At 53.5% G+C, this 20,705-nt stretch overlaps 7 protein-coding genes across 7 annotated transcripts; 3 read left to right on the forward strand and 4 right to left on the reverse strand.

Moving 5' to 3' along the window:
• Window positions 1-3,071: 3,071 nt before the first annotated feature.
• Window positions 3,072-4,307, forward strand: PODANS_1_2450 (uncharacterized protein; the record flags this gene model as incomplete). Its single annotated transcript, XM_001912405.1, has 1 exon — window positions 3,072-4,307. One exon carries the CDS (start codon window positions 3,072-3,074, stop codon window positions 4,305-4,307), a length of 1,236 nt encoding a protein of 411 aa, XP_001912440.1.
• A 1,380-nt stretch (window positions 4,308-5,687) lies between these two features.
• PODANS_1_2460 (uncharacterized protein) lies at window positions 5,688-8,080 on the reverse strand (the record flags this gene model as incomplete). Its single annotated transcript, XM_001912406.1, has 2 exons — window positions 5,688-7,489; window positions 7,546-8,080. The coding sequence occupies 2 exons, from the start codon at window positions 8,078-8,080 to the stop codon at window positions 5,688-5,690; spliced, it is 2,337 nt and encodes a 778-aa protein (XP_001912441.1).
• A 540-nt stretch (window positions 8,081-8,620) lies between these two features.
• On the forward strand, window positions 8,621-12,425 carry PODANS_1_2470 (uncharacterized protein; the record flags this gene model as incomplete). Its single annotated transcript, XM_001912407.1, has 2 exons — window positions 8,621-12,008; window positions 12,076-12,425. 2 exons carry the CDS (start codon window positions 8,621-8,623, stop codon window positions 12,423-12,425), a joined length of 3,738 nt encoding a protein of 1,245 aa, XP_001912442.1.
• Window positions 12,426-13,301: 876 nt separating this feature from the next.
• PODANS_1_2480 (uncharacterized protein) lies at window positions 13,302-14,375 on the reverse strand (the record flags this gene model as incomplete). The annotated part of the gene is made up of 3 exons (XM_001912408.1): window positions 13,302-13,548; window positions 13,621-13,705; window positions 13,790-14,375. 3 exons carry the CDS (start codon window positions 14,373-14,375, stop codon window positions 13,302-13,304), a joined length of 918 nt encoding a protein of 305 aa, XP_001912443.1.
• Window positions 14,376-14,638: 263 nt separating this feature from the next.
• Window positions 14,639-15,827, reverse strand: PODANS_1_2490 (uncharacterized protein; the record flags this gene model as incomplete). The annotated part of the gene is made up of 2 exons (XM_001912409.1): window positions 14,639-15,575; window positions 15,643-15,827. The coding sequence occupies 2 exons, from the start codon at window positions 15,825-15,827 to the stop codon at window positions 14,639-14,641; spliced, it is 1,122 nt and encodes a 373-aa protein (XP_001912444.1).
• Window positions 15,828-17,477: 1,650 nt separating this feature from the next.
• Window positions 17,478-17,661, reverse strand: PODANS_1_2495 (uncharacterized protein; the record flags this gene model as incomplete). The annotated part of the gene is made up of 2 exons (XM_001912410.1): window positions 17,478-17,573; window positions 17,629-17,661. The coding sequence occupies 2 exons, from the start codon at window positions 17,659-17,661 to the stop codon at window positions 17,478-17,480; spliced, it is 129 nt and encodes a 42-aa protein (XP_001912445.1).
• A 1,598-nt stretch (window positions 17,662-19,259) lies between these two features.
• Window positions 19,260-20,101, forward strand: PODANS_1_2500 (uncharacterized protein; the record flags this gene model as incomplete). The annotated part of the gene is made up of 4 exons (XM_001912411.1): window positions 19,260-19,280; window positions 19,348-19,433; window positions 19,495-19,650; window positions 19,714-20,101. 4 exons carry the CDS (start codon window positions 19,260-19,262, stop codon window positions 20,099-20,101), a joined length of 651 nt encoding a protein of 216 aa, XP_001912446.1.
• Window positions 20,102-20,705: the final 604 nt, after the last annotated feature.

Here is a 20,705-nt window from a genome sequence, read left to right on the forward strand (position 1 = left end):
GACAAACGTACCGCTTGACGCCTTCTTGCTGCGGGAACAAGGCGATTCTTTTCTTTTCCTCACCGTCACATAGTCCAAGCAGCAGGCAGACAAACGCAATTGTTACGGGTGTAGAGAGTCCAAGCCTCTTCCTCCAGCAAGCATGCAGTATTTGTGTGGAGCCAATACCGTCCCCCCCGAGGCTCCATGACAGCCCCTAATAAAACACGGTGCTCCGTGGTGGTTTAGTGGATGGAAGCGACAGGCGAAAGGCGGAAAAGGATCACGCCAGTCCCAAACGTCAGACGCCAGACGCCAGACGCCAAAACCCGTGATGTTCCTGTTTCTGTCGCAGGCAGGCAGCACGCGTCGCTGTCGCCTTTTTTCTTCGTCTGATCCATCGGATTGCAACACTGTATGGTACCGTGTCTGCGAATGGGTTTTTCCCTTCCCCCTCCGGACGCTTCCATTCAGTGGAGGTTTTGCTGCCGCTGGTGCATTGGATCAGTGCATCCTATCAAGCCTCTGATTCGACCGCCCACAGCGGACGACCATGGAAGGGCGGCGACAAGGTGCAAAAAGCTAAGCAATTCGTAGATCCCTGCTCCTCCTCCAGCCGGCCTGAATTTCCCAGCCGAGCAGCGAATCCACACAAGTCCGCCGTCGCCCACCACCAACCACCAACACCTGGTTATGGCTGCGTCCAGCATGGAGGGAGGGATCGTTCCTGGACGAGTGTGACCTCCGCATTGGGTCCCAGATACTCCGTAGCTTGGTGAATCCTGTTTTGTGAGGGTGTTGTGGTGTGCTTTTTGAGGTACAGTACCTAGACCATCAGCTAATCTTCAGTCTCCATCATACATAATAAGCATCATCATTATTTTATTCCGGGCTATTACCAAGGAACAGGAGACAGGCATGGGGATCACGAATGAACGGACTCCCGTCTCCTGTAGCGTCTCATGGCGAATGGAGCGCCGCGACTGGGCATTCCCCTCAGGCTGGGGCTTGGCCTGCCTTTTCGCGCAACGATGAACACAACGGGACATCATAACGGATGCTGAATAGGGAAATGGACGAGGAGGAAAACGGAGCGGTGGCCTGGCTGACCCTGCAAGAGATGCACGCCTGTGGTCCTGCACCGGGCCAGGGCAGCACGACAGACGAGAACAAGGTACCTCAGTACCCGGCCCATGCTGCAAGCTGCTTGGTGCTTGGTGCTCCAGCGCTGGGGGCTTGCTTTCGTGAACGAGCTGGGGGCCCTGTCTTAAATCGGCCATTAACCAATCTCTGCTCTCCTTTTCCACTCCCTTTTCCTCTTCTCCATCCTCTCTCTCCTACCTGAGCAAATATCTACCTCCTCCTCCCCTTCCCCTTTCCTTCCTCTTCCTCAAATCCGCAACCAGTCGTTCCCTCTCCCGCACCGAACCTTCCAACATCCCCATCGTGGTACTCCCTTTCTCCGAAAAGAGAAAAGGAGGGAAGGAGGAGATTTAGATTCTGGGCCCTCGACAACATCTACCCAGCAAATACAAGGAGCTACCTGCAGAGAAGAGAAGCCAAATAGAGGACAATAGCAAAAGGGCAAGAGAATAAGGGTAATTGCTTCCCCTGTTTTTGAACTATTATACGCACTCTCCCTTCCCTTCACAATACATCCCATCCATATCCCCCCCCACCCTTCGAACCACAAGTAAATTCTTCGGCTCGACGACGTGGAATCTCCCATTTCCCGGTTTTCGCTCCCTTTCGTTCCGGACGAACCTTCGGTCATCATCAACATACCAATCCACCAGCAGCAGCAATTCCGAGAACGCATCGCCAGATTGGACCACGGACGACAATTGACTCAACCTTCGACGGCACTTCCCCAAGCCACCAGCAGAGCGAGGCATCAAAAGGCGGTCATACGAGAGACCAGACCCACCGCCACATGAACTCTCGACCGATACGAAGTCAGTCATACCTACCTATCTAGCAACCCCACGACGTCGAGAGTGCTGAGGTATGCGACTTCCGGCCCCCCACATTGCTCGCCGCCGAAAGCCAATTACCCCATATCCAAATTCTTGGAGAACTGTCCCTGGATGCATGGAGCTTCGCCCTGGATACCACCGGCCGTGATGTCATTTTTTTCTTTTTCTCCAGGAATAATCCTAAAGCCAAAGGCGAAAAAAAGCTAACCAAACTCTTGTCCCTTGCAGATACATGCCGGCTCGAGAGCAATCTACGGTCTCCGGCATCCTCCCCGCTCACGCTTAATTCCGATCCGTCGACCTGAACTTCTTGTGGGACACGTTAGCTCGTTGCTCCTACTCGGCCTCAGGAATTGTGTCAATTTGCAATCGGTCACCCTTTCCCAGCGACCATTGCAATCGTGGCCGTAAGTCTCTCCCTCTCTGGCTTTGGCACTGTGCACAGCCAGCACCCAGCACCTCGAGCACGCTATCATCTGCCGGCCTCCCTCCAGTGCACCGGCCGTTTTCCCCCTCGGCCCGCTGCTGGTGGTGGTGGGAAATCGTTTCTCGTGCCAGGTCCCTGACCCCACAGGTCAAGATCGGTCGAATTACGGGGGAACAATTCTCACCACGAGCAATGCTGCCCCTGATAAAGTGGGACCCTTTGAGTAAAGGGCCGCTTTGTGGTAGCTGCTGTCTCTTCCCCAGAGACAGCCTCCAGTTGCATGCCAAAACCCTAGCAAACTCCTGAAATGAGTCGTGCTGATACCTGGGCGTTTAGAACCATACCGCGAGACATCATTCATAACTGGCTGTTTCCCCGGCCACCCGCTCTCACCCACCCGAACCACGAGATATTTCGGTTTCTCTCCTACACTCACACAGACCCCATAGTCGGCGATTTTCCCAGCCACAGTCACTCTTTCAGAACTTGATATTTCAGCACACTCTTTAATAATCTAATACTAGTCATTGACGACCACCCGGTTCGACGTCTCACTCTCTTGACTCGACCAACTAGCACATACTTAATTACACACCACAACAACCACGCTCTCTCACCAACATACAGCAACTAGCCCTGGCAACTCTACGAATTCCTGGTGAACTCGACCCACTACTCAACCGCCCAACATGGCATCCACCACCTATCACTCATCAGCCGATGAGACCTTCTTCGTCGAGGACGAGGCCGCCCAGCGCATGACCATGCGCGACGCCGGCCGGATGATCGCCCGCAACAAGCAAGAGATGATCGCCAACGAGCTCTCGAGACTGGCCCACGACGAGTACCTGGAGGATATCATGAAGCACATGCGTCACATGGAGGACGAGACGTTGCCGGATGCCAACTTGATCGACATGCAGAGAGAGATCCAATGGTTTATGAGACCGTATCTCATCGACTTTCTCATCGAAGCCCATGCCGCCTTCTCTCTCCTTCCCGAGACCCTCTTCCTCACCGTCAACCTTCTCGATCGGTACTGCTCAAAGCGTGTCGTCTACAAGCAACACTATCAACTCGTCGGCTGCGCTGCTCTCCTCATTGCCGCCAAGTACGGCGACAAGAAGGACAGAGTACCTCAGATCAACGAGCTTAACAACATGTGTTGCGGACTCTACGATGCGGGCATGTTTACCCAGATGGAGATGCACGTCCTCAACACCCTGGACTGGAACATTGGCCACCCGACGGTCGACTTCTTCACCCAGTTGATTGTGGCCGAGGAGCGTGACGGCAGAGAGGTTGAGCACATGGCGGCCTACATTTGCGAGATCGCCTTGTACCACCGGGATTTTGTGTCGACGAAGCCTTCGATTATGGCTCGGGCTTCTCTCGCGCTCGCCCGTGCCATCCTCAGCAAGCCCGAGGTCAACGATGGAGAGTGGGACCACACCGAGAACGTGACTCTACTCACCCTCTCGCAGCATCTTCATCAACCATCCGTTACCCTCGCCCGCAAGTACTCGAGCGCCTACTACTCCAAGGTCTCTGGCAAGCTCGCAGACTTCCTTGCCCAGCAAGCCGCCATCTCTCGCCGAGGACCCCCATCTCCCCCTGTCGAGCCAACGTCGCTCTCCACCAAGACTGCCGACATCTACAGCACCCCACACAAGGGACTCGGCGCTGGGCCCGGCGTTGCTGATGGTTACATGACCCCTCCCATCACCCCCGACGGTAATTGCTTCGGCCACAACCAAGCGATGATCAAGGGTTACCAAGCGCCACCAAGATGCCCAGTCACCCCAACACCCCAACCGAATCACGTTCAGCCGTACCCACAGCAACAACAACAACAACAACCACAACCACAACATATGGCCGGAACATCTTACTTTGAGGGCCCAACAAGCCATATGGCCTACTGAAAGGCGGTTGCATTCGCAAGCACTTGCGTGCCGGTCACTCTGACCGCATCACTTTCGGTCCCTGTCACCTTTGACTAGACATTCACGTCAAAGAGGGTAACTTTTTCTTCACTTTTCTCTTTCTCTATCTCTCTGGGTCATTTTGAGATATACCATTTGGAAGACAAAAGATTGCACGCATTTCTTTCTCTTCACGGAAACATTTAGCGTCATGGCATCAGCGTTGAATTCTGCGAATTTCGACTTTTTTTTCTTCTCGGGCTTTTCCGCCGATTTGTCGTCATCGGCCGCAGCTACCTTTTTTTTTTTTTTCAGCTGCGATATTTCGACGACGGTTGCGAGCGCGCGCCATACCCATACCCCTGATATTTCGGCGGCCACCTTATTTAATCATTTGAGCATAAAACCTTCAAATACGAAAAAAAAATTAGTGCGGATCTCGGCGACCCCTTCACTGGGCATCGCAGAGCAGGCACCAGGGCGCATCGGGAAGAGTTCAGGGGATCATACATATAGTACGAACCGGACTTTCAGGAATGGGCCGATGCGGAGGGAAAAAAGGAGTTTTTTGAAGACACATGGGAAGCACACCAAAGATTGGCAAACAACCTGCAAGTTGAGTTGGAGAGTGGATTGATACCTTTGCGATGGGAAACAATGGGATGGGGAGATGATCACTGGGAGGAACGGATGGGACAACTACACAGCCGCAGCACTACAATTGCACAACAACAACGCCCCCCCAAGTCGCGATGGCCCTCATCACTGGCACATCAGCGCAACCCTACCCAAGGCATCATGCATACTCGGCTTGCGGACGGCAGCTCCGGATGGTCTGCCAGGCGGGACGAACGAGTCGTCGTAATTCGATGATGAGGATTCTTCTGGCGATTCAAGGGATGGGGTGGTGGAACATGAGGTCAAGATTGGCAACGTTAAAAATGCCATCGAAATGGCCTTGCCATGCTCATCCCCCGGGCAAGGACACCGCGAGTAGAGTTATGTAATGAGTCGAAAAAAAAAAAGTAAAATTCTCTGGCCAATCTGTTCTTGTGCAGTGACTTGTGTCTTGTTTGTCAGTCTGAGTATGCCAGCTATGATGTGAAGGAAACAATTCAGTGTGGACTCGGGCGAGTTGCTCCTTCCCTTGGCATTCCTGCTTGCTCCTTCCCTTTTCGTTTCTGTTTGCCCTTTCCTAATCACAACTATTTGCCCCTTCCCTTTAACAGTTGTTGCTCCTTTCCCTTTATAGTCACTTGTCATTCCACGAACAACATTACTTGCAATAGATTGAGCACAAGCATAAATCTGTTACCGACATTCAATCCCATCTTCAAACAAACGCCTTTTTTGCTGCAACACAAAACCAAACAATCTCTTTCACGACCCAACCATCTCGGTGTCTTCCCCATTCCCGCCACTACCTCCGCCCCCCATCTCGACATACCCGATCACCTCCCCCTTTTTATTGTACATCTTTCCCAACCTGGGACTTGTCACCACCGTTCTGGGCGATGGCGTCGGAGGAGGGGGCTGCTGAGATGACGAGTGCGCTTGTTGATCCTGCATCATCTGCTGCCTCCACGTCTGGCCCATCTTGTCCATTCGCTCCAGGACACTCCCCTTTTTGCGCTTCCGTTCGGGAGGGGGGTCGGAGAAGGTGGTGACCCTGTTGGACCAGATCGGGTGGTGGTAGGCTGGTGTGGCTCTTTTTCGGGTGAGGACGGGTGTTTGCGGGGGAGGGGGGTCGGTTGGCCTTGGGGAGAGATGGGGGGGTATTTTTAGGATGAAGATATTTGATGATGATGATGATGAGGAGGAGGAGGAGGTGGAGGAGGAGGAGGAGGAGAAGGAGGAGGTGAGTTTGGAGAGTTCTCGCTGGGCGGTGGGGGAGTCGAGGTCGTATTTTATTGAGAGGGGGCCTGTGGAAGGGAGAGGGCCGGAGAGGATTGTTGTGCCTTTTGTGGAGGACTCGTCTTCGCGGAGGGTGAGGGGGAGCTTGGAGGTGGGGATTGTGTAGCTGTGTTCAAAGATTGCGCGGGTGGGGGGGTGGTGGAGGAGTTGGTGTTGATATTTTTTCAGGGCGGCCGGGTCGGGGAAGGTGGCGGGTTTGGAGCGGGTGTTTGGGGTTGTGGTGAGGAAGGACATTTCGGGGGGGAGGCGGGCGGTGCCGAGGACTTCGAGGCGGGAGGAGCCGAGCCAGACTTTGTAGTTTCCCGGAGCGGAGGAGAGGTAGTTTTCTATGAGGGGGAAGAGGCCCGAGAGGCGGCCGGGGTCGGCGTTGGCGGATTTGGAAAAGTCGTTGGAGGTGTTGGGGAAGATGCTGACGCGCATGGGGCGGGGGGGCTGGAGGGGGTAGGACATGTGCTCGGGGACGCGGATGGAGGTGTTGAAGGCAAAGTCGGAGTCGATGAGGGCGACGTCGAGCTCGTACTCGGAGATGACTTCGGTGCCGGTTGCTGTGGCGATGTGGATTGCGGATTGAGCCGAGTAGTAGTGTTTGTCGATGCCGAGGAGGGGGATGTCATCGGAGTAGAGGCAGGGGTTGGTGGCGCCGGTGTCGAAGAGGGTGTCGAAGATGACGGAGTTGGCGGTAGGGAAGCTCTCCATGCGGGGCTTGTAGTCGTTTGGGTCGTCGTAATCGCCTTCGCTGGAGCGGTCTTCGTCGAAATCAGTTTTGGTGCTTCGGAGGTAGCTTCGGGCTGTTCTGGGCTTGTGTTTGGCTGACCTGGGCCCGGAGCTGGACCAGGGGCGAGAAACGTGTTCCTGGCGACGTCTAAAAGCCATCCGGATTCGATAGTGGCCGATGTTCCTGTGATTTCGGCTTGTACGCCAGCTCTCTTTGTTGGTGAGGCAGATGGCGGCTTTCGCTTGTGACGTTGGTTGCCCGCTGTACAGGTCGGTTTCTTTGGAGAGCGAAGGCTCATACCAGATCCATCCTGGGCCGTACTCTGCAGCATAACGGTCTAGCAGGGCAGCACGATTTTCGTTGGAGAAGGACTCGTAGTCACCGAAGCGGTCAGCAATACGCCCTGCCCAGATTACCGTGTACTTGTCGGAATAGGGGATGTCGCCGGACTCGTAGCCGGCTATCGCTGCTTCAATGTTGGCTCGTTCCGGCCCAAATGTTGACCTTGCCAGTACGGTCTGGAGAGCGCTAACCCTGTTGGCAATGGCGTTGGCTTGAAGAGATGGGATTTTTGATCTTGGGCCATGTTAGCTTCACCATATGTCTGACGATAAGAGAGGTTGAATACGTGCATTGGTGTTGTGTTTTCTTCGTCATTCTCGTCTAGTTGGGCCCGCTCCTGGACCGCTTTCTCATACATCTGGGTAAGGGCGCTAACATTTTGATAGTTTTGATATTGCTCTGCAAGCAGACGGGTTTGCAGCACCTTCCTGTCGGCAATTTCGATCTTGGTAGGGTCTTCGTGCTCTAACCAGAGAGCAGACCCTATGACAAGAGATGGTTGCCATGTCTCTAGGGACTCGTCCATCTCTATGTTGGCCATTGTCGACCCAGTATGCTCTACGTCGTCCTCCGTGTCCTCTCTTGCCATGCTTCTTGTCGTCATCCGCCTCGGGGTGGGAGGGACTTGCTCTGAGCCCCTTCTGACATTGTGGGCGCGGTTGCGATTAAACGTCTCAATATTTCGTCGAATGGCAGACGAACGTCTTCTCGGGAGCTGCTGATCCTGATTGACAGCGGGTGATCGCAGGGCCGATGGCCGCCTCCGCCCCGACTGTCGTGGCTGTCGGGCGTCTGTTGACATCTTGTTCTTTGGTGTTTTGATGATACCTACTTTGTGGGAAAAGAGGTTCGAGATTATTAAACTGTCTACTTGCCTCAGCTCAAGCTAGATTGCCGAGCTCTTGGTTGGTGATGTAGTTCATCCTCTCGTCGACCTCGCCAATCCGTTGCAGCCCCTGTTCTTTGTTGTCTGCCATCACAAAGGCAACCAATGCGGTTGGCCGAATGGGGGCATTTGGAGCAGCCCACATTTGTTTCCGAATCCCTCTTGTAGTCTCGACAAGTGCATTGGGTTTCTTTGTCCCGCCGCCCAGAAGCGTCTGAAAACGGGAGGTTTTCCAGCGAGCTCTTTGCTGGAGTGGTTTCATTGTTGACTTGGCCCCTGGCCATTCCAGTCGCTGTCACCAAGACACAAATATGCTCCCAGGGCCTTCTTGTATTTCCCAACCTTTCTTTTTCTGCCTCTTGCTCTGTCATCGATCGACAAGGGAGAGCGAGCTAGTCATTACCGGCACGTTGCATCGACACTGGCATCACAGGACAAGACGGCGACGACGGTGCAATGTCTGGTGATAGCATATCTGGGCGGAGGGATACCGATTACTCCCTGCTGCAAGTGCTTGACGAGTATGTGAAGCAAGATAACTGTCATCCGAAATTTGCCAAGTACTTCAGGGAATACATCACCGCGAATTGGCCCGATCCCTCACCGCCGGGAGCGCCAGAGGGCAGCGAGGAGTACGAGAAGTGGGTGAATGAGTGGAACGATTTCTTCGCCTACTGTGGCAGGATACTGCGCAATCCCGAACTCACCAAGTATAACTTCGGTAGCAGCGTTCTCAGACAAATCGAAAAGTACGACATCTACGACGACTGGTTTCCGGAAGAGGGCTTCGGGCCAACAGGCAAAGAATTTGACCCAATTCCGGAGGAATATCGCATCGGGTCTTCCAGGCCTGGGACTTCCGCCACGACCAGCTATATGACTCCTTCGACGCACGGGAGTCAGGCAAATCGAGGCTCGAGACGCCTCGAGCCCAAACAGTCCGTGGGTTCAAGTGATTCGAACGCAGAAACAACTCCTATCAATCTGGTGCCACCTTCTGCAATGTCTTCAGGTCCTTCAGGAGAAGCTCCTGCGAGCAAACCTATCACAATGGACACGACTGGTGCTAATTCCACAATCAAGTCTTACGATCAGTATGGTAAGCAACAGCAGCCACTGGCAACACATCTCCAGGCGATGGTTGCCTACCTGGAAAACGGGGAGAGCCATGACGCTGGCTTTTCGGAGCGAATGAGCGACACTATCGACTATCTTCAGTGGTTGGGTTCCGGGAAGGATGCACGGAACCAGCTGCATAACGCAAGCGAGTTCACAAAGGCTGTCTATAAGAAAGCAATTGAGTTGATCGACGCCCATCTGAAGCGCGACAAGCAACGACGCATAGCCACTCCGGTTGCATTTACCGAGAGGCCAGTCAGCTTCGCTGCCACCAGATCCTCACGCCTGAACCACCTCACCAACCCCCGTGACTTTCCATTGCCCTCCAAGCGCGGCGTCCCGGACCACTCTCAGCTGCTACCCTACAACATCACGCCAGCGCCAGAGAAAAGGCCCATTCAGGGGGCCCTCCTTGAGCATCCAGAGCATTATGCCCAGTTTCTGGAGGATGAAGGAAAGCTCTGGCTCCCGTACTCGGAAGACCTTGAAAAGCTGAATGACATGGAAATCCCCACCTCCGTGACCGCTGACGAGCTCGAAAACAACCTAGCGGTGATAGAGTCCGACATTTATGTGCAATACACCAAGGCCCAAGGAAACAGTGCGACATGGGAGACGGGTGATCCCATCGGCTGGACGACCCACAGGACGGACGAAGCCGGAGTACGACACACATATATCTCAACCGGAGAGGACCCCAAAACCGGGAAAGAAACGCTGAACCTGATGGACCTCAGCGATCCAAAAGACTGGGCCTCAGTGAGGGGTGTCAGGCGAGCTGGTTTGCAGTTGATGCTTCGAAATCTTCGAACTAATGAAAACGACTTTGTCTACTATGATTCCGACAGCAATGGGCAGAGAGCGAGGAGGCTCGTGTTGCCCATTCCAGTCGCCACCATCCGGAAGGTCATGGAGAGAGCTAACGGGAAGCAATGGAACCCCCCAACACTCTTTGACGAGAAGCCGTTGGTTTGGAGCCATTGGGAGCCATTCCGCTTCACCGACAGATTCCAGGCGTACACTGAGGCCACCAAAGGAATGAAGGCAGTGGCTTATCAGACGGCCACAGAGCGCCATCTGCGCGACAGGTCTTGGGTCTCATTGCCCAAGAATGTCAAGACTGGCGGCCCATTTGTCTGGAGAGGACTGAGTCCCCAGGAACAGGCTGAAGAAGATCTCCTGAAAAGGTGTCTTGCGATCCGTGGTTATGTCGCCATGTGCTGGAACAGGGCCCCGCGACCGCTGCTGGCAAACATGATCCAGTTCCTGACAGCGGGGGACCCCAGCTCAGATGCCTTCCCTGAGCCCGAGGAGCTGGGTAAGATTGGCGAGATTACCTTTGGCGAGTCAGACTACAGACATACAGTCATCGACGGGACACGCCAGCGAGCAGGCATTCGCTTTATCGACGAAGAGGATATCTGGTGGCTCAAGGTCCTGGGAAGCGGCTGCGTCAACAAGAAGTCCTGGCCGGGCAAGATCTTCCCGGACGAGCCCAGGGAGACATACCGTCTCTTCCGCATCTTTGCCAAGAGGATTCTCCGGCTTTTGGAGGATCCCAACCCGGAAGGGATTCTCTATTCTTCTGCCAGCGTTGTGACGGTAGAGGACTTGCTCAAAGTCATCAACGCCGGCGCCAACGGAAAGGCGGCCGTCAACAAGCACGAGTTCTCGCCGTACGAAGCCTGCCAACATCTCGACCGCCTCGCCCAGACGGGCCACATTGACTTTGAGCTCGACCCAGCCTGCTACGGCACAGTCCGGCGCCCCGCCTACGATTTCTATCCCGAGCACCGGATAGTCTACGACGCGGCTGAGAAGAAAAGAGACACCCTCTTCCCCAGAAGCATCCGTCCGTGGGCAGACGTGTGCCTCGAACCCTACTCGGGCAAGACCAAAAGTCCTCCTCGCGTCCTCTACGCAGTCGACAACTTTTACCGCAGCCTCGCCTACCGGTTGGGTTTCACCATCTTCCACCTCCAAAAGAAGTCCGCGGCTCGAAAAAAGTCCCACATGAGCGTGAGGAACGAGCAACCGGTCCAATACGCCTGGCTGCACGACGCAATCAAAAAGTTCAACGCCGTCTACGACGAAACGGTGGAGGAGGAGCTCAGAGCCCGCCCCAACCCCCCGGCCCCGTACGGACACACCTGGAGGGACATCAAAGCCCTCGTTCAGGACACGGAGTTTGGCGAGGGCGGGCACACCAACCCTGCCAGCCACCCCATCATCCCTCACCGGGGCTACCTCAAGGACAACGCCTCCGCCATCCAGCACCTCCGCAACAAGATCATCCAGGAGGTCAGCGCGAACAACACCCTCCTTGCGCCTGCCAGGGCCAAAACGGTGATTAATCTGTCGACTGGCTTGCCAGAGGTCATCCTCACCCGGGGGGTGTCGTGGAAGTTTGGGTCGTTGGTTGCCAGGCAGGAGAACTTTAGGAGGCAGTTTTTCAGTCTCAACCGGTGGCCGCTCGTTCTCCAGAGCGAGAAGACGCAGGAGAAGATCAAGAATGACGAGTGGCACGCTGACGGGGTCGATCCGAAGCAGGTGTTTGATCACCAGGCTGCTGATCCGATCCACGCGTTCTTCAGCAGGGAGAAGCTGAGGCCGTATGTGGAGGACCCGGTCAAGTATAGGGCTGGGCCGGCGGTTTTCCCGGTGGGGGATACGGCTTGGCAGAGGAAGAGGGTTGAGGAGCACATGACTGCTTTGGTTTATGAGTGTAAAGCTCCCCTTTTCTTTGTCGCAAACAAAATATGAGCAGTGAAGCTAATAATGTACAACAACAGCTATCGGCCTCAACGGAGCCGTTCCCAGAGGAGGCACCTTTAGGGAAAAGCTCAAGGACTTCTTCTTCAGGGAGCCGCTCCGGCCATATCTCAACGGCGCGGAGAAGCTGACCGAGTCCCAGCTGGAGGCCAGGTACGGCAAGCTGCCTGACGTGCCGCCGAACAGGGTGCCCAGGAGCTGGGCCACCGAGGTGCTGGTTGGTGAAAAGGTGGAGAACCGAAAGAGGAAGGTGGACGAGATTTTGGAGGCGAAGAAGCAGGAAGAGGAGGCGAGGAATCTGGCGAGGTACAAGAGAAGGAGGGTGGATGATCAGGTTGCTGGGACGAGGATGACGGGGGGCGTTTACTAGGGGAAGAGGAGGAGTAGGCTCATTTGTGTAGTTTGTCTTTTGTGAAAAAGGAAGAAAGATACATGCGTTAATCATGGCGCGTCTCATAGGGTAGGAAATTTAAACATCTTTCTTGTTGGCTTGTGCCAAGAGAGGGTTGCCCCTGAGCAGCCCCTGAATGGGCATGTCCCCCATGCGGTTGCTCAGGCAATCTGTATCTCCGAGTCATGGTAGGAATATTCAGAAAAGGTTATTTGATATTCGGATGATGGTTCCTAGATTGCACAGCCAACTGACTCAGCCCTGCAACGACGGAAGCGGCTCCTGTCAACAAACACAAAGAGTTCAAATACAAGACAAATGAAAATTAGGTGTTGACACAAATACACAGGAGGCAAGAGCCGTGGCACCATTGCCCAGAGTTCTAACCCTCCTGACCCATCCAACCCCCTTTTTTACCACTCCGCTCGCTACCTTGCCGCCCTCTATGTTGTCCAGAAAAGAGCTGAAGAGAAATGAGAACAGAAAAGGAAGTTCGTAGGTAGTAGTGTACATGGCCCTTGTCCTGTTCCATCTGCCCCGAAACTCATACTTCCGATGATGGGAGGGACGAAAATGTGGAAAAGGTTGCAACAGTAGTAGTTTTCAACCGAACATATTCGGCATAAAAATCTAATACCCCAAGTTTGCGCCATGCTGTCTCTCTCTCATCTCTATGCCCGATGGATTTTTTGTTTCCCTTCTCCGTTCCTTTGGTATCCCGTTCCCATCTCTCTCTCTCTCTCTCTCTCTCCCTCTCTTGACCTGGCTGCTCGTAATCGTGACAAAACTCGCTCTCTCTCTCCCCTCGCCTCCTCTATACACCTCCCTGCGCTAAGAAAAAATAAAAAAGACCCTTTAGTGGTGAGCATCAGCCTTCTGGCCACCGTGGTACCCGACAATCTTGAGTCTGCCAATCATCTCGCCCACGGTGAAGAAACCGAGGAGCTCGGCGACGAGGACGCCGCCGGCAGCGACTTGTGTCCTGGAGAGGTTGCGCACTTGCTGGGGATTGAGGGACTTGGCGAGCTGGGAGAAGAAGGGGCCGGGGGTCTGGAGTTGCTTCCAGAGGTTCTGGAAGTATGTCTGGAAGGTAGAGACGGAGCTATATCGAATATCACATGTTAGCGGACCAGGGTTGTGTATATGGCGGGGTTGATATGAGGAGAAAACGTACGGAGGAGACATGCTCTGGCCCCGGAAGACGATCTTGGCCACCTCGATGCCAACCTTGGTGTAGTAAACGAGGGCAGGGGTTTTGCCTGGGTGTAATATGTTAGTTATCTCATGATATATGTCCTTGACGCCCAAGCATGCGCCCGAATTCCTTCAGCCCGGAGACATACTCTCAACAAAAGCAACAAGACGCCCAGTGGGCCCGCCAACCTTGCCCAGCGCACCCGAGACGTTCTTCGCAGCGTTGGTGATAGCAGGACCGGCAGCGGCAGTGACGCGAGAGAGACCCTCCTGGGCCTTGGCCGAGAGCTCAGCGGCTTGAGCTTGAGCCTTGGTGGCAGTCTGCTTGGCAGTTTCGGCGGCCTTTTGTGTAGCGGAGGACTCGAAACGGACCATCTGGCGGCCCATGGTGAGGGCGGACCGCCGTGAGAGGAGGGCGAAAGACATTTTGTGTGGCGAAAGAATGTGAAAAAGAAGGTCGATTCGGGTATCGGGGGGTTCGGCCGAGCGGTGCGAGTGAACGACGGCTCTGGGAATCGAGGGAGGGCCAATTGGGGGGAGAGAGGGGTTGGACGGCGGCCGGATGAAGGTCGTGAAAAATCCGGGTTCGGAGTGGTTGTGCGTGGTGCCGGCCGTTGACGCTGGGTGGGTTTTGGTGGTTTGTTGTGGTGGCTTCCAACGAACGAAAGACGATATCGCGCAACTGGGAATAAAATGGGGCCCGCGGATGGAGAAAAATGGGAAGCTCCGGAACATTTCGAACTTCGGGCACTGGCCACTTCCAACTTCTCGGCAAACATGTCAGCCAATCAGCTGCCAGAATTGGTACTGAAGCTCGGACCATATCTTCTTAGCTACCGTCATTTTGTGCCTGTCTCGAGCTGTCAGTTGAAGCAACCACTTACACATACACTTTCACATGCATCCATTCTCATTTTCAGCCTTGTTATTGTTTCATAATTCTTCATGAGTTCTTATAAAATTCTTATACTATCCAACATACGCTCTTCACTTCCAACCTAATCCAAGCTCTGAATCTGCACCTTGATCGCCCCCGTCTTCGGATCACTCGCCGTATTAAACGCCTTCAGCGCCTCCTCCAGAGGAAACCTATGCGTAACCAACCTCGACATATCCAGCACCTTGCTCTGCACCAACCTAATCGCCCTCGGCCAGGTGTTGCTATACCGATACTGAAACTGCAAATCAACCTCCCTCACGCTCGCCCTCATAAACGGAATCTGAATCTCGTTCCTCCCCACCCCAATTACAAACACCTTGCCTCCAAACTTCATGGCCCAGATGGCCGCCCCAATCGAGCTCTCAACGCCGGTACACTCCAATGCAATCGCCGGCTCGATACCATTGAACCCCTCCTTGACAATCCTCTCCGCCTGCTGTTCCACGCTCAACCCAGGCTCAACCTTAACCGTCACCACCCCCGGCGCGATCTCCTTTGCAAACTTCAACCTCCCCTCATCAATATCCGTGATGACCAACGGACACGCCCCTGCCGCCTGGCAACAAAGCAGCGTAATCAACCCAATCGGCCCCGCCCCGCAAATCAACACCGGATCTCCCAGCCTCACACCCGCCCTCTGCATGCCAGCCAAAGCTACGCTCAGCGGCTCGAGCATCGCCCCGTCCTCATAGCTCATATCCCCAATCTTGTGGCACCAGACAGCCTTGTGGTTGACATACCGTCTTAACAAGCCTGCCACTGGGGGTGTAGACAGGAAGTCGACCTTCTCGCACCCATTGTATCTGCCGGTGAGGCAGGGCTCGCACTCGTTACAGATGACCTGGGGCTCGATGGCTACGCGGTCTCCGACTTGGAGGGTCTTGACGGAGGGGTGGACGGCGATGATCTCACCGGCGGATTCGTGACCGAGGACGTGGTCGCAGGTTACGATCATGGGGCCAATACAGCCGTGCTTCCAGAAGTGGACGTCGGAGCTGGAGACGGTGACATGTCAGTATGAACTTGGTCCGGAAAGGGGGTGAGAAGAGAGGGCGAACTAACCCGCAGATACCTGTGCTTCTGATGGCAACTGTCACCTCCCCTTCTTTGAGCTCTGGGCTGCCTTGCTGGACGCTTTCCAAGCTTGGTTCGGCGGAGTCGATCCAGAGGTCATGGCCAGGGTTGGTGAAGACACCAATGTTGGCCTTGGAGGCCTTTACTTTGGTTGTTGTCGTCGTCGTCGACATCTTGTCTGTTTCCTGTCTGCTTACTTGAGCCAAGTGAGTTTGTCAATGGCGATGATCGCGGGGTTGATAGCAACAGCTCTCTAAGCTATAAGAGCTGGTGCTCAGAAGAACAAAGATGGGACGGCACGGGAGAAACACAACACAAGGGGGACGCGAGTAAGTTTAACTTTTCCCAACCGTCAACTTATATAGTTCACCAAACGGAAGAATCCGAATACCGGATAAGAGTTGTAGGCAGGCAAAGGGTGTAATGGGACCTGCCGATCTCGCTACAACCCTCCATAGATACTTTACTACAAAAGCTCGCAAGGTGGGTTTGAAAAGGGAACCATCTATGTCACAAACCCAGCCGCCTGTGTGTTCATGTGGCACCTCCTCCACCTCCTCTTCCACCCCCCACGGTCCATGGTAGATGCAGCAGTTTTGATATCTGATCTGATGATGATGCCCCCCTTGGACGATCACAAGCACTAGAAGCTAGCACGCCCAATGCACATTTCCATTACGCCGCCGCGTCTCCTCCCCCCCACCACTGCACAACCTTACATTGGCACGGGAAAGAAACAAAAGAAAAGAATTGTTCTAGACGCATCAATGGCGGGTAATTCTCACCCACACCCAGGTCCTCTTTCGTTACCGAACCAATCCTTCGAGATGTAGGTTTGATGATGCAAAGTGATCAGGAGGGAAAGTAAAGCAAGGTAGCCATGTTCCCGGGAAGTGGGGTCCAAAAGATTCTCGGGGTTATGACTTCGGCCGCTTCAACACCGACGACGTTCTTGTTGCCAACGGGATGCCGTGGTGTGTGTCGGTCTACTGCAGTTCACGGTACGTCTCCCCTCGCCATCCGCGCCAATCACCGGCCGTTCAACAACCATCGACCCTCTCGGGAGCGGCCGAAGGCCAAAAGCAACGGTTCTTGTTTACCCCCCCCGTGCCCCGCTCCGTGGTTCGGGGGGGCTGGCTGGCTTGCTCCTCAATTGCCCAGACCATTTTTCCGCCTCGGCCTGTGTTCTTCCGCCTACCATCGAACGTAGATTGGAAATGTGGCTTTTGTTTGATCGTATTTACCAATGCTACCTCGACATGTGGTTTGAAACAATAATAATGAAAACCCGAACATGGCAGTTGGCATTCTTCTTATCCGGCTCGGTCTGGATTGCCGGATACAACGTGGTCTTCCGGTCTGCCGAGACCGTTTGACTTTTGCCGTGATGTATAAAATCTTCCAGAATACAATAGATGACCCGTATACACTCCATCTCCTACACCGTATTTTCCACGTTGAGGATATTGTCCAACGAAATCAAATCCGTCCACAGAAATATGGAACCATGCCCGCCTAGATTTCCTTTCAAGTCTCCGCCAATTATGGATGCCCTTCGCATCTATTATCACCATATGCATGACTTTATGCATCTTCTCCCCCCCCCAAAAAAAAAGCCAAGTTTGTGCAGCAAAATATCATGTAGATCGTCTCACGGCGTGCAGAGAGTTCCGAAATGTCGGGTCCGTCGTGCTCAGTCAGCTGCGGGGTATCTGTCGTAAAAGGTGAAAGAACAAAAGTCGCTATGTTGTTGGTGTTTCCGATGCTGTCGTGAACTTGTGAGCTTCGTATCCGCCCCCCTGGCTCCAATGGTTCTGATGTCATCAAGCCATGGCTATCACCACGTCCCCCAGGCATCGACCATAGGAGCAGCAAGCCTCTGGAGCGAGCTCGCCTTTGAGGATAAGGTCACGTTTTAGCTAAACAAAAGAGTTAGGCATGAGATTGGGGGGTGTATGAACTGGGGAGACGTACATCTGGGCAGACAATTGGTCTTGCTACGGCCATGCTGCTTGCCACGATGGCCCAGACGGCGAGGAGAGAAGGGAGTCGCATCTTGACTGGTTGGGCCGATTTGCTGGTACAATTAACGGGCGAAGAGACAAAAATCCAGTCGTCGTGAGCTCACAACAAATTTAAAAAAGAAGGCTGATCGCAATACGTAAGGGAACCTGGGAAAGCTGAGAGAGTGGAACCGGCGAATGGGTCTCTTAAAGCAAGGTGAGATGCCGAAGCCGAAAAGATGGCTGTAGACTTCGTATCCTAGACTTGATAATTGTGAGAGCAACGATCAAAGAAAGCGGTGCAGCACGGGAGCGGTCTGGAGCTTAATACGAGGAATCAGACAATAAGAGAGCAAAGGTGCAGTGCTCGTAGGCTGGATATGGCCACTCGGCGTTTCTCTTTTGGAAACATGGGCTTCATCCTATCGTCTTGCTCATGGAGAACAGTTTGAGTCTTTGACTTGATGAAGAGGCACAGTGACAATCGGAGAGGACATTACAGTCGGACTCAGCCCTTGTCATGAACTGAGAAAGCGAGCTCGCTCAAGGCTGTTAGCTCAGTCAGTGACAAGGTTAATCCGATTGGGGTTTGTATGCAATGCAAATGTCTCAACTCTGCAAGCCGTCGGTAACTGCGAGAAACTTCGCCGCTTCCTACTGGTCTCATGGGATCCTGTCGAGTACGCCGTGTCGGTCGCCGAGCGGGAGGGACGGCGAAGCATTAAGACGACATTATGCTATGCGTGAAGGCCGCAGTGGTGGAGTGTGGGGAAACCATGGCTCCAGCTGGGCTGAGAATGGTCTTTATCCCCATGTCTCAGAGCCTGCCAATGAGAATGTTAGGAATACTGCTGTACTGCTGGTGGCTGTCATAGTCTAGGGATTTCGTTCAGCTCCGAGTTGCGATGAGAAATCGATGGCCTTGGAAGTGAATCCAGCCTTCTGCCGAGTTTGTTGGGCGTGAAGCTCAGAGAAGGGAAATGCAAATAGTATCGATACAGAAAGGGAACTGAAAAGCGTGGCAAGGGGAAAGCCACAGTGTTGATTCCGTGTTTGTAACATGACAAACGAATGGGTGCTCGTTTCAAGTTGCTGAGGAAGATGAAATTTAAAGTTCGAGAAAATACGAAACTAAGCCACAGACCCCGCGGAGATGGGTATAGCGGCTAGAACCGGAGGAAACGGCGCGATAATATTGAGCCTCGGTCATCAAACTCCCTTGAAAAGAAATTATACAGATGCATCTTGAAAGAGTTTCTGAAAGTTGCTCTCTGGGTAGGAAGATATCAGTTTAAAGGGTAGGGTTGGGTGCATTTTCTCTTTGCGGCATGTGAAATCACCCCGCCTCGCATGGAGCACAGGCCACCTCAGCCTGAGCTTCAGCCACACAATGACGTTGTCGATTCCAGCCCTGGTTAGGGAAGCTTCCAGCTTGGAAAGGCCCACGTCACACCTGTCAGTCCACCAGCTGGAGCTTCCGTTCTTAAAAACAACAAAGCTGTCCGGATCTATCCACTACAATCAACGACAGGAATACTCAACGTTATACTTTTTTCCTACAGTGACTGAGATAACCACCAAGACTACATCAGCGCCGCCAAAATGACGCTCTACTACACCTTGGTATGCCCCTCTAGCTGGCTACTACAGCAGCGCTTTTGATCTGGGATCTGGGCTAACATCGCCAAAGGTCTTTATGCTACTAGTAGCAGAGATGGCCTTGTTCATGCTCTTGGTCGTCCCACTGCCATTTACGATGCGCAGGAGGCTCTTTACGTATGTTTCTATCCAGCTCACCTCTTATCGGCCGAAGTATAGCTAACCTCTGATTTCCCAGCTTCATTTCCGAGAATCCGATTGTCGCAAAAGTACAATACTGGCTCAAGATCACCTTTGTCTTCATCCTCATCCTGTTCATCGACAGCGTGAATCGTGTCTACCGCGTCCAGGTCGAACTTGCCGCCGCAACTGAGGGTAACAATGGACAGAGCGCGTACGTCTATTATACCCCACTTATCCTATTTTTCTGTGCCCCCCCAGACACTAATCAAGTCAGGAGCAGAACTGCCATAATGGGACACGAGCGTCTCGAAGTCCAGGCCCGCAAGTTTTACTCGCAGCGCAACATGTACCTCTGCGGCTTCACCCTCTTCTTGTCCCTCATCCTCAACCGCACCTACATCATGATCCTCGAGACGCTCCGCCTGGAGGAGAAGGTCAAGCTGTACGAGGGCTCCGAGAAGAACACCAAGCAAGCCGAGAAGCTCGCACAGGCTGGTGATGCTGGTGAGATTGCGCGGTTGAAGAGGGAGATCAAGCTTCGTGATCAAGACATTGCTACCCTGAAGAAGCAGTCCGAGGGTTTGCACAGGGAGTATGACGAGTTGGCCGAGAGATATGGTGCCACGCAGGAGAATGGCAAGCTTTCCAAGAAGGACAAATAGGATCTGAACCTTTGGGAGGGGGTGGAGAACCTTGACTCTGGTGCCGCTTCTGGTGTTGGGAAGGCATCGGGATCGTCGGGTTTGTTTAAGGAGGATGAGAGTGAAGCGGAGGTGCGGTTGCGGAGGGCAGGGTCGGAAAATATTTGGTCTCCTTAGAGATGAGGAGATTGTGTAAGAGGAGAAGGAATGGATGATGTGACTGAAAAGTGTGTATGGTTTTGAGGGAGTTGGGCTAGGGGCTTTTTCTTACCTACGTGTATTCATTAATGGCGAACTTTCATGGTTGTTTTACTCTGAATGGGACATTTACTTGATTACCAAACACACATTGCCGGAGAGATACTTGGTTGCACTGTGTTTGGTCAAGACTGGAAAAGTCTTGTGCAATGCAAATAGTACTGGTCAGGTATTTCAACACGAAGCACATAACCCTATCCTGGGACACGGCGATCCATATGCATGCCTGTGGCTGTGGCTTTCTCAAGAGCTTTCACATCGGTAATATTTGGAAGGGAAACTTGTGGATGTGCAGAAAACCCAGTGTCTTTTCTCTATATCTATATACAACAAACACTAAGGAAAAAAGGCCCAACCAGGGCTGTCT

Source organism: Podospora anserina, chromosome 1 (genome assembly GCF_000226545.1).
Source record: "Podospora anserina S mat+ genomic DNA chromosome 1, supercontig 1".
Taxonomy (NCBI): Eukaryota; Fungi; Ascomycota; class Sordariomycetes; order Sordariales; family Podosporaceae; genus Podospora; species Podospora anserina.